Here is a 13,889-nt window from a genome sequence, read left to right as displayed (position 1 = left end):
TCACTACTAGATTGGACTCATAGTGATCTGCCTGTTCACAGCCTCCCAAGAGCTGGGATTACAGGCACACACCACCACATCTAGTTTCAATTGCCCTCTCAATGTGCCCCAGTGGTGGGGCTGGCACACCAGGCCGGGGGATTGAACCTCTGGCCCCTGCACCTAGCTGCAGGTGCTTTAATCTGCTGAACTATTTAGCAGGCCCTTGTTAGCAAAATGTAAAAGAAAAGGAATATACGGAAGGAATAGCAATGATATACTAATTCCACAAGGATATAGAAGTCAATATACATGTGAAGCTTTAAAAGGAAGCACGTCTAAGGGAAAAAAAGTTATAATTCAAATCATCTGAGTTCACTTTCAGGCCCTGCCACCTGCATTAACACTATGGATTTAAATAATATGAGTGGCTGGGTGTGGTGGCATACACCTATAATCCCAGTACTTGAGAGGCTGAGATAAGAGAATCACTGTGAGTTCAAGGCCAGCCTGGACTACACAGTGATTCCAGGCCTGAACTACTACATAACGAGAATCTATCTAAATAAAAACAACAACAAAAAACTAATTTCAATGACTTTTGGCTTTACCTACAGAATGAGTATAATATATAAACACATAAATTCAAAAAGTACTTTATAAATTATAAAGCACTCCTCGAAATAGTAGTAATATATTTTACTAAAGCACATAGTATATTTAAAAATTATCAAGAAAAAAGGAGTGATTCTATTTAAAGGATCATAGCTGGGACATGTTTTAAAATGTTGAAGCGAAAGAGGGAAAGAGGCTCCTGTCGTAGATATAAGGCACTCCCTCCAAGCATGTGTAATGCAAAATCTATAACAGAGACCAGTACATAACTAGATAACTCCCCCAAAAAGACTCTGTAGCAGTCTGTAGCCAGCCTAAGTCCCCCAAAAAAAGACAGTAGTAAAAAGAAACAGGTGTCTAGAAAAATTTAGGATAATGGTCTTGAGTTGGTGGCTCTACCAATAATAAAATAAGTTTGGGGTGAAAAGGATGCTGGAGAACAAGTCCAGGCAATGCACCAACATAAATATTAATGTCTATCAGGGGATTCTTGGATGCCATGATCTACATGGGCAACCAGTGGTAGTGAAACCATGGCAGAAGGGGGCTCCCACACAGGGTGGCTGTTCTAGTTACTCATATTACCTGATTCAACAGGAAAGAACCAAGCTTCATTTGTCTTCCTGAGGTTGTCTTTCTATGAACTGTCTTTGCCCAGTCCTGTCCTCATAGGCTGCACATTGCTAACCTTGCCCTCATTTGTAAAACTCTCCTTAGAGCATACTCCAAGTAAGGCATCCCTGGCAGCCAAGGATAACTATAGCTAATGATAATTGGAAACTGGCACTTGAATAGTAGGCATTCAGAAGATAGATATAAGTGAGCAGGGGAAAAGCACAGGGAAAACCAGTCCATGACATACTGTGATACAACCCACTGCTGTTGTCAAAATCCACATCTAAGAAACACACAGACAATTCTCTAAGACACAAACAGGCACCTATGACAAATTTTCTTATTCTCAGCTCCAAATTCTCTTCCCAAGAGTGGAAGTTCAGCTTATACACAGACTTCAGTATGACATACCTCAGAATCAGTAAAAAAGTTATAAAGGAGAACATCATCAAATTCCAAGCCTTTTGCTTCATAAACTGTTAGCACAAGTGCTAACCCCAGCTCTTCTGGAATTTTCTCCTTCGCCATTTCATTGGCAACTAGGATTACCTGAAAGAAAATAAAACAGCATCAAATTCTATAAAGAAAAACAATGGTAAAGTCTGTCTGTTTCATTAAAGAGAGATGTCTTTAGGGGCCGGGGAGGTAGCTCAGCAGTCTAAGCACCTGCCTAGGCAAGCGTAAGGACCTAGTTCGATTCCTGGTACCACATACAATGCCAGCCCTGCTGGGGAGACTGAAACAAGAGATCACTATGAGTCCTATTTGTGTAGTGAGATCCTATACCAAATACATAAAAAAAAATTTAAAAAGATGTCTTTAAAGAGTAATGGCCAGGAAGGACAGGGAAAATATTAAAACAACTAATTTACTCTTCTGTCCCATTCTGGGACAGAGGCTACTGAAACCTATCTTGTAGAATAAACACCTTCTCAAACCTATTTTTTTAACTGCAAATTGTCTTTCATTTCAAAAACATATAATCCCAAGAAGCTCACCTGGTGGGCACCAAATTCAATGGGCTGGGTTTTCCTTTTGTTTCCTCTTAGCAAAATTGCTAAGTCGCTTACACTACAAGACTCCAGAACAGTTGGTTTGGGACCATCAAAGAGGCCAGAATCTCTCGGAAGGCGATCAAAAGATTCTGGGAAATAGAACTGAAGTAAATCCACCACTCCAGATGCCAAATTGAGGATGCCTGAGATAAAACAGAAAATACATGTAAGATACTATAAAAGATGCCTAGTTTTTTGGTGTGGATTTTTTTTTTTTTTTTTTTTTTTTTTTTTGGTTGCTTTGTTTTGCGGGGATTTGTTTGTTTGGTTTTCCCCTGAAAAGTAGTACCAGCCCTGGCATTACTCTATAATTGCAAGCTTATTTCCAGTACCCATTTGATCACTACTGTGGCCCCCAAACCATGCTACTCTTGCTACATTAGATAAAAATTCCAGTGCTGAGAAGGTTTTGTAGGACCTCATTCCCAACTTATAGTCATATTAGAAAAAAATTACCTCCTAAAGAGGACTCAAGGAAGAAATGTAATTTAAACAATTAGAACTTTTAGAATTCTCATATAAGGAGATTGTATAGAATAACTGTGGTTTAAAAAATACTCTGTCTCCTTACAGTGGTGCTTAGAGCACTGGAAGCAATATTACCATGGTAGCAGGGGCACTGGATAGTAGCTGCAGGCAACAACCAAAGCCCCCATCATCCTTTTCCTAGGTTTATACCTAGCTGAGAAGAACACACTGAGAAAAACTGTCAAGAGTGAGAGGAGGGGCCAGTGAGATAGCTCAGCAGTCTAAAGTGCCTGCTTAGGCAAGCTTAGGCAGGCACAGGGGACCACAGTTCAATCCCTGGCACCACCTGCTGCACCAGCCCCACCCTCAGGGCAAGTTGAGCTGGCCAAAAAAAGAAAAGCAGGAGGAAAGATTTTCCAAGGAGCTTGCTTATCAGGTACTATCTCTTGTCTAAGCTCTGAAGTGACAATGACTAAACACCAACCATACACTAGTCACCTTCACAAAAATTATGCCATTTAATCTTCATAGCACTGCAGACAGATGAGACAGCTGAACTTTTGCAACTGGTTTGCCAAGGTATGAGAAGTTAAAAAATATCTCTAGGTGATGAGATCTGAAGCTAGGTTAATTACAGATTTTCCTGGGTCTCTCCACTTCTCTTGGGGACCATGTGCCCTTTGCCTTAGCAAATAGATTACAGTGGACCAGAGAAACACCATTAAATGGGAACATATCTCCCTTTCTACTACCAAATGGTAGAGGGAAATTTTACTCTACAATATTATAATTATTAAAAGTATACAATATGAAATAATCATGAGTATATATAAAAACTGCTGAATCTAAACAAATCAGCTGTTATGTGATTCCTTCTTCATTAAGAGCTAGCAAGAACCAAAGATTTATATTAATGTGAAAATCAGAAAAGGGCCCGAAAGTGTTTATTACACTGAAAGACAGAAATCTATGTGATAATTTTCAGGAAATTAGGAAAGCAATTTTCATACAGCCATATTCAAAGAATAAAAAGCAGTTCAACCATGAAAATGAATAAAATACAGATACATGCTATAACATGGGTAACCCTTCAAAATGTGGGAAGTAAAAGAATAGACACAACATACTATATACTGTGTCATTCCATATTTGTGCAATGTCCACAAGAGACAAATCCACTGAAAAAGAAAGGTGAGTTTTTTCCATGTAGTGGTAAGAAGAGGGCAATGAGGAGTGTATGACACGGTTGTGGAGTTTCTTGTGATGGTGATGAAAGTGTTCTGGAATTACTTAGTGATAATGATTACATATCCTTGGGAATATAGTGAAAAACACTAAATTGAACATTTCCAATCGGTATATTTTATTCTATGTGAATTTCAGTCTAAGGAACAAAAGATGAAAATATTCTCTAAACATACTATGCTTACCATATTCTGAATAAACATATGTAATAGATACATATGATAAGATCTGAAGGAGATAAAATATTTGACATAATGGGAAAAGAAACCACAACAGACAAAATTAACAAAGGATATGAAAGCAAAATTCATTAATAATTCTTATAAACCAATGAAAAAAACAACTTATTAAAGACTACACAAAGAATAACAGACAATTTGCAAAAGAATGAAAAATGATCAGGAGCCACATGAAGATATTAGAAAACTAAAAATTGAAAACACTAGGAAAGCAAAGCAAGAGTAAAAGAATCTGAGGATATAGCATAATCCAAAGGGATCTGCTCACGAAGTTTCAGTCTAGAATTCTGTCACTGAGAGAGAGAGAGAGAGAGAGAGAGAGAGAGAGAGAGAGAGAGAGAGAGGGAGGAACTTAATACCATCATTTATAACTGGGTAGTTATACCATGTTTGACAAAAATATATAGTTACATAAAAATATGTGTGGTATTATCCTACTAAATAGGATACAGCACTGATAATAATCCATACTGTTTGTGAATTGCCGTAAGACACACTTGAAGAATTTGTAAGACTCTATAAACCATAAAGGAAAGATTCTGGCTTTCTTTTTGTATTGCTTAAGTGCTTTCTGCCTTAGCCTTCTATGTACAATAGGAACAATGCCTAACTTACAGGGCTGTTGTGAGGATTAAGCAAAGTACTACTGTATTTGTAAACTGCTTAGCATCAAAGGGGCATAACTGAGATAAAAGCATCTGATTGTCTCCCATTACCTTCTACTCCTAGCTTTGTTTCCCTTTGAAAGAAAAGCTGTGTTAAAGATTAATAGCCTGTAACTGGCATATTCCTTTATATAGATTAAACAGGTACTTTCAAGGTACCTTGACAAAAACAATTTCTATGTTCCCCTGAAATGTTTTCATGTCATGGAAAATTCCTTAACATATAATTACTTAAAAGCCTATTTTTATGCAATCACATCTTCAGCCACCAATTTATGAATGAGTAGTGGCAAAAATCATAAGATCTCTTGTTCCTGAGTATATTTACTAACCAATTCCAAAATATAACTTTGATATCAGTTGGAAATGCTTAAAAAGAGCTAGCCTGCAGCTTTAGAAACAGCCCATGGTCATTACCCAAGCAACCTCCACCCTTAGTAGGTCACTCCCAGGCCTGGACTTACCAGAGTGAGACCTGTAGTTCTGATACAGCTGGTGGATCTTCTTTGGCTTCCGGACAACACACTGCTTATCTACAGTGCTTCTACTGGCATAGTGGAAGAGAGAACGCAGATCACTGAAGCGGAAGGCCACACCTTTCATGATGCTCTGTGCTGTGTCTCCAGTGAGGAACATAGCATTGGGATCATTGATGCATTTCATCAGCAGTGCTAGCTCTGCTTGGGTGAAGTCCTGAATCTCATCACCATAGAGCTCATGGATGGACCAGGGAAGCACCTTAAGCTTCAAAAGCCTCTGGGACAGGTTGTACAGAACATCCTCTTCATCAAAATAACCATTCTGGGACCTGATCTGCTGATACAGACAGAAGAGGCTGTAGATCTCACTCCGATCTTCCTTAAAATTGGGGGACCGTTTTCTCCCTAGTTTTTTATATGCTTCCTCAGTTAGGCTCCCATGCGGACAGCTGAGGGCCTCAAAAGAACCCTTCAGAAAAGATTTTATTTCTTTCCAAATCAGTGCAGGGTTGTAGGAGGTTTTTCCTTTGGTCATTTTGGGCCATATCTCATTGGTGAACACCTCAAATGTAACATATACCCGGGGATCACTGTCACCTGTACGTGTTTCTACAGCTTTATCCTCCTCACTATAGTCCCCATCAGCCTCCACCTCCTCTTCATCTTCTTGCCAATTGGAGATGGTCAGCTCTTCCTGTGTGGACCATCCTACAATGGTTCTTTTCAAGCTTCCATCTTCATTTCTTAAAAAAAATGGTTTGGGAAGAGAGGCATCAAGCAGGAGGAGCAACTGTTTGGAAGTAACAAACAGAGGAAAGTTCTCGTCTTTTAGGTCCTGGAGTTTGTGAACATTGGGTTCTAATGGTTTGTAGTGACAGGTGGCCTTGGTAGACTTAGAAAGCTCAATAAAATTTCTTTGCACCTCCTGGCACAAGACATGGTTCTTGGTCACAAAGATCTGATGCAAATGCTCCAGCTGATGAGGCTGTTCCAGCACACATCCCTCCGCCACCTGGCTGTCCCCCACTGGTTCCACATGGCCTCCCACTGGACAGGCTTCACTCTCCTGCTTCTCCTCTATGCTGTCTACTGTTTCTACTTCATTTGAACCTTTCTGTTCCTCATCTTCTTCCTCATCTCCCTCCCTAATGGCACCATCTTTTCTAGGTCCTAGTTCCAACCTTTTGTTTGGCCAGGTTTGTTTGGCAAGCAATGGGCTTCCTGCCTGTTCAGATTTTTCCCAGTAAATGTGGAATTTCTTCCACAACCTATACAAGCAACAAGTTGTCTTTCCAGTACCACTCCGCCCAATAAGGATGATAGGTTCCAGTGGTTTGGGGTTGAGGTCAATAACTGCATACTCAAGCTCACCCACTCGGAAGGGGTACTCCACTGTCACTGTCATATCATTGAGAATATTGAAGGCCATGTTGGTGCTGAAGCTGTGGAACTTCATGATGTTATACTCTGTCTCCACCGCACTGGCTGGGGGAAAATACTCAGGATCCTTATACTCCCTGCTCTTCTCTGCCTCTGTGTCCTCCACATAGCAGCGGGGTATACGTTTTTGGACTTTCTTGTTAGCTAACACTTGGCTTTTGTTGATACCCTTTAGCTTCTTGCGTAGAACACAAGACAAGCCCCGGTTATAGGCATTGCAGATGGCCATGATAGCATCTGACAGTTTGCAGTGATCTAAGACAATGTCCCAGATACGGATGATTTCTGTGTAGACCTTCCCTGATTTTTCCATAGAGTATGTGCTCCGCTCTGGAGCAATGATTTTCTCTGGGTTTTCACTGCATCGAGGGGAGAAATCAATGGCAAGCTCCCACAGCATCCTAGCTCCTTTGTCTAACTTAGCTTCAAAGAGCTGGATATTTCCTTTTAGGTGTTTTAATCGCTTCTGCAGGCCCTGGGTCCATTCCCCATTCCCTAGCTGCTGGATGGCAAGGATAGTTTTCTTCTTTATAACTTTAGTCATAACCTTACTGGACAACTTCTTCAACATTTCTGAAGTACACTCAATTTCCCAGGTCATATTATCAAAGTCCTGGAGGCAGGCCTCAATTTCCTGCATGCTCAAGCTATCCTGATCGTCATTACCTACCCTCCCTCTGTTACCAGCAGGAACAAGCTGTGAGGTGCCTGGACCTGCCTGCACATGTCCTTCCCCTGCCTCAGAGACAGCAGGACTGCTCCCACTACAGTCAGAGATCCCCATACTCAGCGTGTGTTGAAGTTTGTCTTTCTTTCCTTCCATGCCAGCTTCTTCTTCCAGAGGCTCAGAGCACTGAGGATAGTCCTCTGGGAAAGACATACCAAGTTCAACCTGCTGCATCAAAATTGTGATGTCTTGTACAAGGTGATCTCTCAGAGAGTGTGGCTTGGCGGCGCCAGGTCCCTGCCTGTTAACCTGGGCATCAGGGACTTTGGCTTCTTCAGAGAGGGTTCCCATAGTGATGCCACACGACAGTGACTTTAAGGAATCTTGGGACTTTAACTGAGATGTATGACCAGGAGCAGAAGACCTTGCGAATCTCCCCAGGTGAGCAGTAGGGTCTTGTCGGCCCTTCCGCCTGCTCTCCTCCAGAGCTTTGTTCCAGGTCACAAGGAGAGCATCATTCTTCTTAATACGATGCCGTACATCTTTGCCCTCTTTGTTCTTCAGGTTGAAGTTGATATTGAACCTCACCAGCAGGTCTATTAATTTTTTCATACGCTTCAGCATACCCTTCTGAAAGATGATGTGCATCAGTGTGTTCCCATTGCTGTCCTGAACATTTGGGTCAAGGTAGTAAAATTCAATTGGGTTGGACAAGAATAGATCCAGCAGGTGGCTGAGGAAGTTAAAACCAATGTCAGCTGAAAGACAAACAAAATCCTATGAGTGCTGAGATATTCTTTTCAGGATACCGGACCCTGGGTTTGACAGGTGCCAACCGAGGGCATCTAAAGTTCTGACAACCCCTAATTATCTGATACCCATCAAATAACCCAGTGATTCTCAACCAAGGGGGATTCATTCCCTACAGAAAATTTGGCAAAGTCTGAAGGCATTTTTCATTGTCAAAACTAGAAAGGTGCCACTGGCAGTTAGTAAGTAGAGGCTGAGAAGACTGCTAACTATTTTATAATATGCAGGATAGAACTTGACAACAAAGAATTATCTAACCTAAAATTCAGTAGTGCCTCCTGAAGTAACCTTATAATATTGCTTTACATCAGTACTCTTGAAAATGGTACAGTTTTTTTTTTTTTTTTTGCAGAACCGGGGATTGAACTCAGGCCCTTGCACTTACCAGGGAAGCACATATTCCACTGAGCCAACTCTCTATTTTTATTTTTTTTATTTTATTTATTTATTTTTTTGCAGAACCAGGGATTAAACTCAGGTCCTTGCGCTTGCCAGGGAAGCACTTATTCTACTGAGCCATCTCTCCAGCCCCCGAAAATAGTACAGATTAATGGAAAATATCTGACAGCTATTGACAATTGACTTTGAAATTTAAAAATCTTTAATGTACCCACCATGACTATTTACCATGATGCTCACTTCTTACCACTGCTATGAGGCAGGGATATATAGGGTAGCCTGGCTAAGAAATGGGTCTTTTTCAGAACACTGGTTTGCCCAAACAGAAAGATCAAAAAGTAGAGCATCAACTCTGATATCCAACTATCTCCTCAAGGAAAAGATTGCTCTATAAAACAAGGCTTACCATTGATATCTAGAAAAATGTGGAGTGCTGCATGCAAGGGAGTATCACCTTCCACGAGAGAAATATCATGGGGATCTGCACCCTTGGTCAAGAGAACAAAAGCCAATTCAAAGTCCTCATTTTTCAGGCACAGAAGAAGCGGCCTCTCCTTGCTCTCCTGGAGTCCTTCAGGCAAGGCTGGAAGAGGGGAGAAAAGAAGAAAACCCATAAGCTATATGTTTGGGAAGGGATACAGCATGGCTTACCCAATGTGGTTGGACTGCTTCTGCCATTTAGTCGCAAGGGAAGATCTGATACTGACCTCCGTGAGATCATCCTATTTCCACTCTTTCTGAGAGGCAAAGGCAGAACAGTACCCTCAAGCTGAAATCCCTGCGCCTTCAAGTGACATGTCCTTGGGTCTTGTCCCCTTATTTCTCCAGTCCCTCCTTTCCTTCTACCAGAGGATCATAGTTCCCATTAAGCACTGTCCTAGAATGATGCCAAAGCAGAACCATGGAAATATTCATATTTGCCTAATAACATATCTGACATACAGTTGGTGATCAGGACATGAACACATTTCCTATATTTTCTGCTTTTATTAAGTTTCTATCCTCAGTTGCTACCTTCCTTCACACCTCTTTATTGCCCTATATCACCTTTCTTTTAGCTCAGGCTCCCTGCCCTCACCTAAAAGCAGCCCCACCCACTATAGATCTGCAGCCTTCCTCTGCTTGCCTGCAGCCCCTGTGCAATTACTCTTGGGACTTGGTTCCTAGCCCTTGACCCTAGGAGATATTCTATAGTGCTTGCTGAATCAATCAATAAAAAGAGAATTTCATGAAAGCAATAGTGATTGAACAAATAAAGTTAACAAAGAAGGTATCTGAAGAAATAGTAAAAGATACTTCCTTTACTTCCTGAAAGCTGTGGGTAAAGCCAATACCTAAAGACTTGCACTCTGTATAATATGACACTTTTAGGGCTGAGGATTCAATGTGTTATTGCTCCCTATGAAGGGTATATCCTTTTACATAGCAAAGCAACCAGAAAACCACACAAGGGTGAGAGAAGTTTGGTGTTTCTAAATTATTTTTACAATAAAACCCAAACTAACAGAACAACTGCATACTCTGGACACACATTTAGTCTTATGTGATTGTTCTGAGAAAAACAACAAATGCTTCCACCCACCAGTTACTTGGCTATTGCTCTCAAATCCCAACCTACTGATTACAGAAGAATCCCACAAAAACTGACAAAGAGCCACACAACATAACATTCAGGGAAAAGTCTAACCAGAGGTTAGGTGGAGTTGGCCACTGTGGGCTAAACCAGAATGAAGAATCTTCTGCATATTTGATGTTCCTCCCAAAAAAAGAGAAAGACAACAGGGGAAACTGGAATTCACAAAATCCAGGGTTCCTACCAGGCAGCAATGGCAAATGTTTTAGAGTTTTCAATGTACAAAAGCGTACTGCGGCACATACACTATAGATTTACCATCACTTGCTACAGGGCAACTCACTTATGAGACAGTAACCTGGTCAATGTTCCAAAACAAGAAGATACAGGGGACAAAATGAAAGAGAATGTCATGGTATCTCCCAAATCAAGGAAAAGTCAGCCAACTGGGACAACTCTCCATTGTCTTTAATCTAAACATTCTCACCTCCACTATCTATTAGAAGGCCCAAGAGCTGTGTCTTCCGCTGGTCCCAGGTGCTGAGGTGGGGGATGACGGTACAGATGTCAAGGTCTGAGAGGTTGCAGTCCTTAAGGAAGTAGTCTCCAAATGGTGATTCCCCACGTATTTTGCGGGTTAGCAGAAGCAGCACTTCAGGCCATTTCTTTTTTTTCAGTAATAACTTGATGAAGGTGCTGGCACAGTCTTCATTAATCCCACAGAGCAGGTCAGGAGGAATTTCTTCCAAAAATAAGAATAAACCACTCTCCATAAAAGGTTCACATGATTTCTCTCTGTCCCCCAACTATAACCCAACACATATGCATAATAAACTTTGATTACAGGTCAATACATTTAAGCACTGGGTATACTATAAGCGAGTAATTAATTATTTTAGGCAAATTGTTTAACCATTGTGGATAAATTACTTAACCATCAGTGTAAACACTGACCACACAGGCTCTGGAGAAGATTAGAAATCAGCACAAACAACAGATTCAGGAAAAAGCATGACCTAAATTTTTCATACTAAAGAGTATGCCTTGTTTAAAAAACTAAGAAATATAAGGTGATACTACAGAATAAAAAGTCGAGAGTTTTAAGGTAATGGTGAGAGAATAGCTTAGCCCTCAATTCTTAGTTTTGCATCACAATAAATTTAAGTTTCCTTCCAATATTTGATGTCTGGAGACAGGATAATGGTGATCCCATTTCACAATGATGTGAATTTTAAGTGTGAAAAACTTTTAAAAACAGATCCTCAGTAAGTAGGTTGCCATAGTTAGCAAATAAAAACATAGGAAAATATTAAATTAAATTTGAATTTCAAATGAACAATTTTGGCATAACTCATGCAATATTTGGGATTTGCTTAAACTAAAAATAAAATTACTATTTATCTGAAATTCAAATTTCTACAGCATTCTGTTTTTGATCTGGCAATCCTACTAGAAAGTAAGGAGGAAAAATAGATGAAAAGAAAGCAAAGGTTACCTAAGTAACAGCAATTTGATCTGTATTTGCCAGTTTTTCCTTCCCATCTTCTTCTAAATTTTCTAAAATGAATATTCATTTTAATACTTATTAACTTAAAATAAGAAAAAATAAAAAATCCTTTAACAAGGATTGGAATAAAAGTGTAAAAGGCAAACATCTAAATTGGACATTTGAAACTCTGATTCCCCAGAATCTATTCACTCATCTTTGGGTAATACCAGACCTCCTCCCTTTAACATGCTCCTGAAGTATGAGCTAACATATAATTTAGGCCAGAGCCAATCAAAACTAACCTCCTGGCTACGGTTTTTGGTTCAGAGATGCACACTGTGATCAAATGTGAAGTTTAAGATTTTTATTGAAATCACTGTGAGAAAGAGAAGGGTCCACAAGTCTAGAAATGGTGGACAAGTCAGAGTTTAGAGATCTGGATTTTTTTCCCACCGATAGACTGAGGTAAAAGCTGATGAGAGAACAACTGAGTTAAAAACAGAAGATAATAGGTACATCCCTGCTGCCAACTTCAACATTTCTAGCATGAGTATCATTACTTTCTCTTGACAACTTAAGCCAATTTAAGTCTATCACTTGAAATAGAAACAGTTCTAAACATTCCACCCCATGAACAGTTAAGAATATAAAGAGGATAGGCTGGCGAGGTAGCTCAGTGGACTAAGCGCTTGCTTAGGTAAGCACAGGGACCCGGGTTCAATCCCTAGTACCACCTGGCATGCAGGCCCCACTCCAAGCTAGCCACTGAAACCAAACATGGTGGTACATGCCTGTAATCCCAGCACTGGGGAGACTAAGACAGGAGGATCACTACAAGTCTGAACTGTGTAGTGAGACCCTGTACCACATCAATAAATAAAATATTTTTTAAAAATTAGAAAGAAAAAAAGAGAAAGTAACCTTAACAGAGAAAGAGAGAGGAGCCCACAGAACACACACATAATTTCCCTCAGAAAAATAAAGCTCAGAAATGTAAATCGTAAGGCATAAGGAATATTGAAGAAGTATCATTTCCATCTTGTGGCCTCCTATGAGATTTTGACCAAACACCAATAAGCCAAGTGCTATTTTCACAACCCTAAGTATGTATAAATGAAGACAATCTTCACAGCTCAGATGATTTTAGGTCCAAAACATAACAATGTTCTCTAGATATGGTTTGCACAGAATGTCTGCATCTAACAGATCTCACTCATGTTGGCCCCATTTTAGAGTCTTGGGTATGCTCACACATATGCAAGAAAGAAAGGGTAATTTTAAACTCAATTCACCAGCAGCTCACCCTGACAGCTAAAAGGTATAACTATTTCATGAGCAGGGTATTAGAATAACTGTTTCACACCCATTATCTTATGAGGTTAGTTCCCCTGCTGAAGCAGGAGTGACAAAACTTAACCATAAAGAAGTAAATAACTTGTATAAGGTCATAGATCTGATAAGTAGCAAGCTAAGACTCAACAAAACTAGTTCACGCCTTAAATGTGATGATCTGCAACCTATGCTGAAAAACATTTTTTAGTTCCTTTGGCCACAAGTTCCTATACTCTCTATAAAATTGAGACAACTCCGCCCAGTGTTTCCAGAATCTTCCACAATTATCTGAAATTTGTCATCTAAAGTTCTTTTCAGGCAATTTCTCAATTCTCTCATAAGGAAAAAAATTAAAATTTAAAGATTAACATTCAATCAACATTCCTTAATAACCTGTATTACAGTAGTAGAGAAAATCTATAGGACAGCGAAGGACCTGTGGTATGTATAAACCTATTGTGTAGACAAATAATAACAATAGGATAAATGGAAAACTAGTAACAAAGGTTACCTCTGGAGATGGAAGTTTAGGGGCTCTTATCTGAAGAATGTTCTGTGTTGTCTGAATGTTTTACATATAGATGTATTATCTTTATTTTTAGAAATTTTTTTTCTCTTCCATGTTTTTTTTGTTTTGTTTTGTTTTTGGTAGGACAGTTTCAATAATTAACACATTGCATACTCTTTTCCTAGTGGTTATTTGCTGTACAAGATGTAGACATGACACCCTATTTACAAACACTATTAGAACAAATCCCTCTATTCATTAAGAGAATGTAACTATATATTATTCTAACCATTTTGAATACACAGATACAA

At 39.7% G+C, this 13,889-nt stretch overlaps 1 protein-coding gene across 1 annotated transcript in view; it reads right to left on the bottom strand.

The window, feature by feature from the left end:
• The window catches only part of Trank1 (tetratricopeptide repeat and ankyrin repeat containing 1), a 175,131-nt gene that overhangs the window by 58,076 nt on the left and 103,166 nt on the right, over positions 1 to 13,889 (bottom strand). Inside the window, exons 9-13 of the mRNA XM_023719773.1 lie at positions 10,737 to 10,991; positions 9,083 to 9,259; positions 5,346 to 8,225; positions 2,208 to 2,407; positions 1,621 to 1,758 (exon numbers count right to left, since the gene is read on the bottom strand). Of these exons, the coding sequence (XP_023575541.1) occupies positions 1,621 to 1,758; positions 2,208 to 2,407; positions 5,346 to 8,225; positions 9,083 to 9,259; positions 10,737 to 10,991 (3,650 nt within the window). The remainder of the gene's footprint in view (positions 1 to 1,620; positions 1,759 to 2,207; positions 2,408 to 5,345; positions 8,226 to 9,082; positions 9,260 to 10,736; positions 10,992 to 13,889) is intronic.

This window comes from Octodon degus, unplaced genomic scaffold, assembly GCF_000260255.1.
Source record: "Octodon degus isolate 3935 unplaced genomic scaffold, OctDeg1.0 scaffold00071, whole genome shotgun sequence".
Taxonomy (NCBI): Eukaryota; Metazoa; Chordata; class Mammalia; order Rodentia; family Octodontidae; genus Octodon; species Octodon degus.
This window is presented reverse-complemented; position numbering and strand designations above follow the sequence as displayed.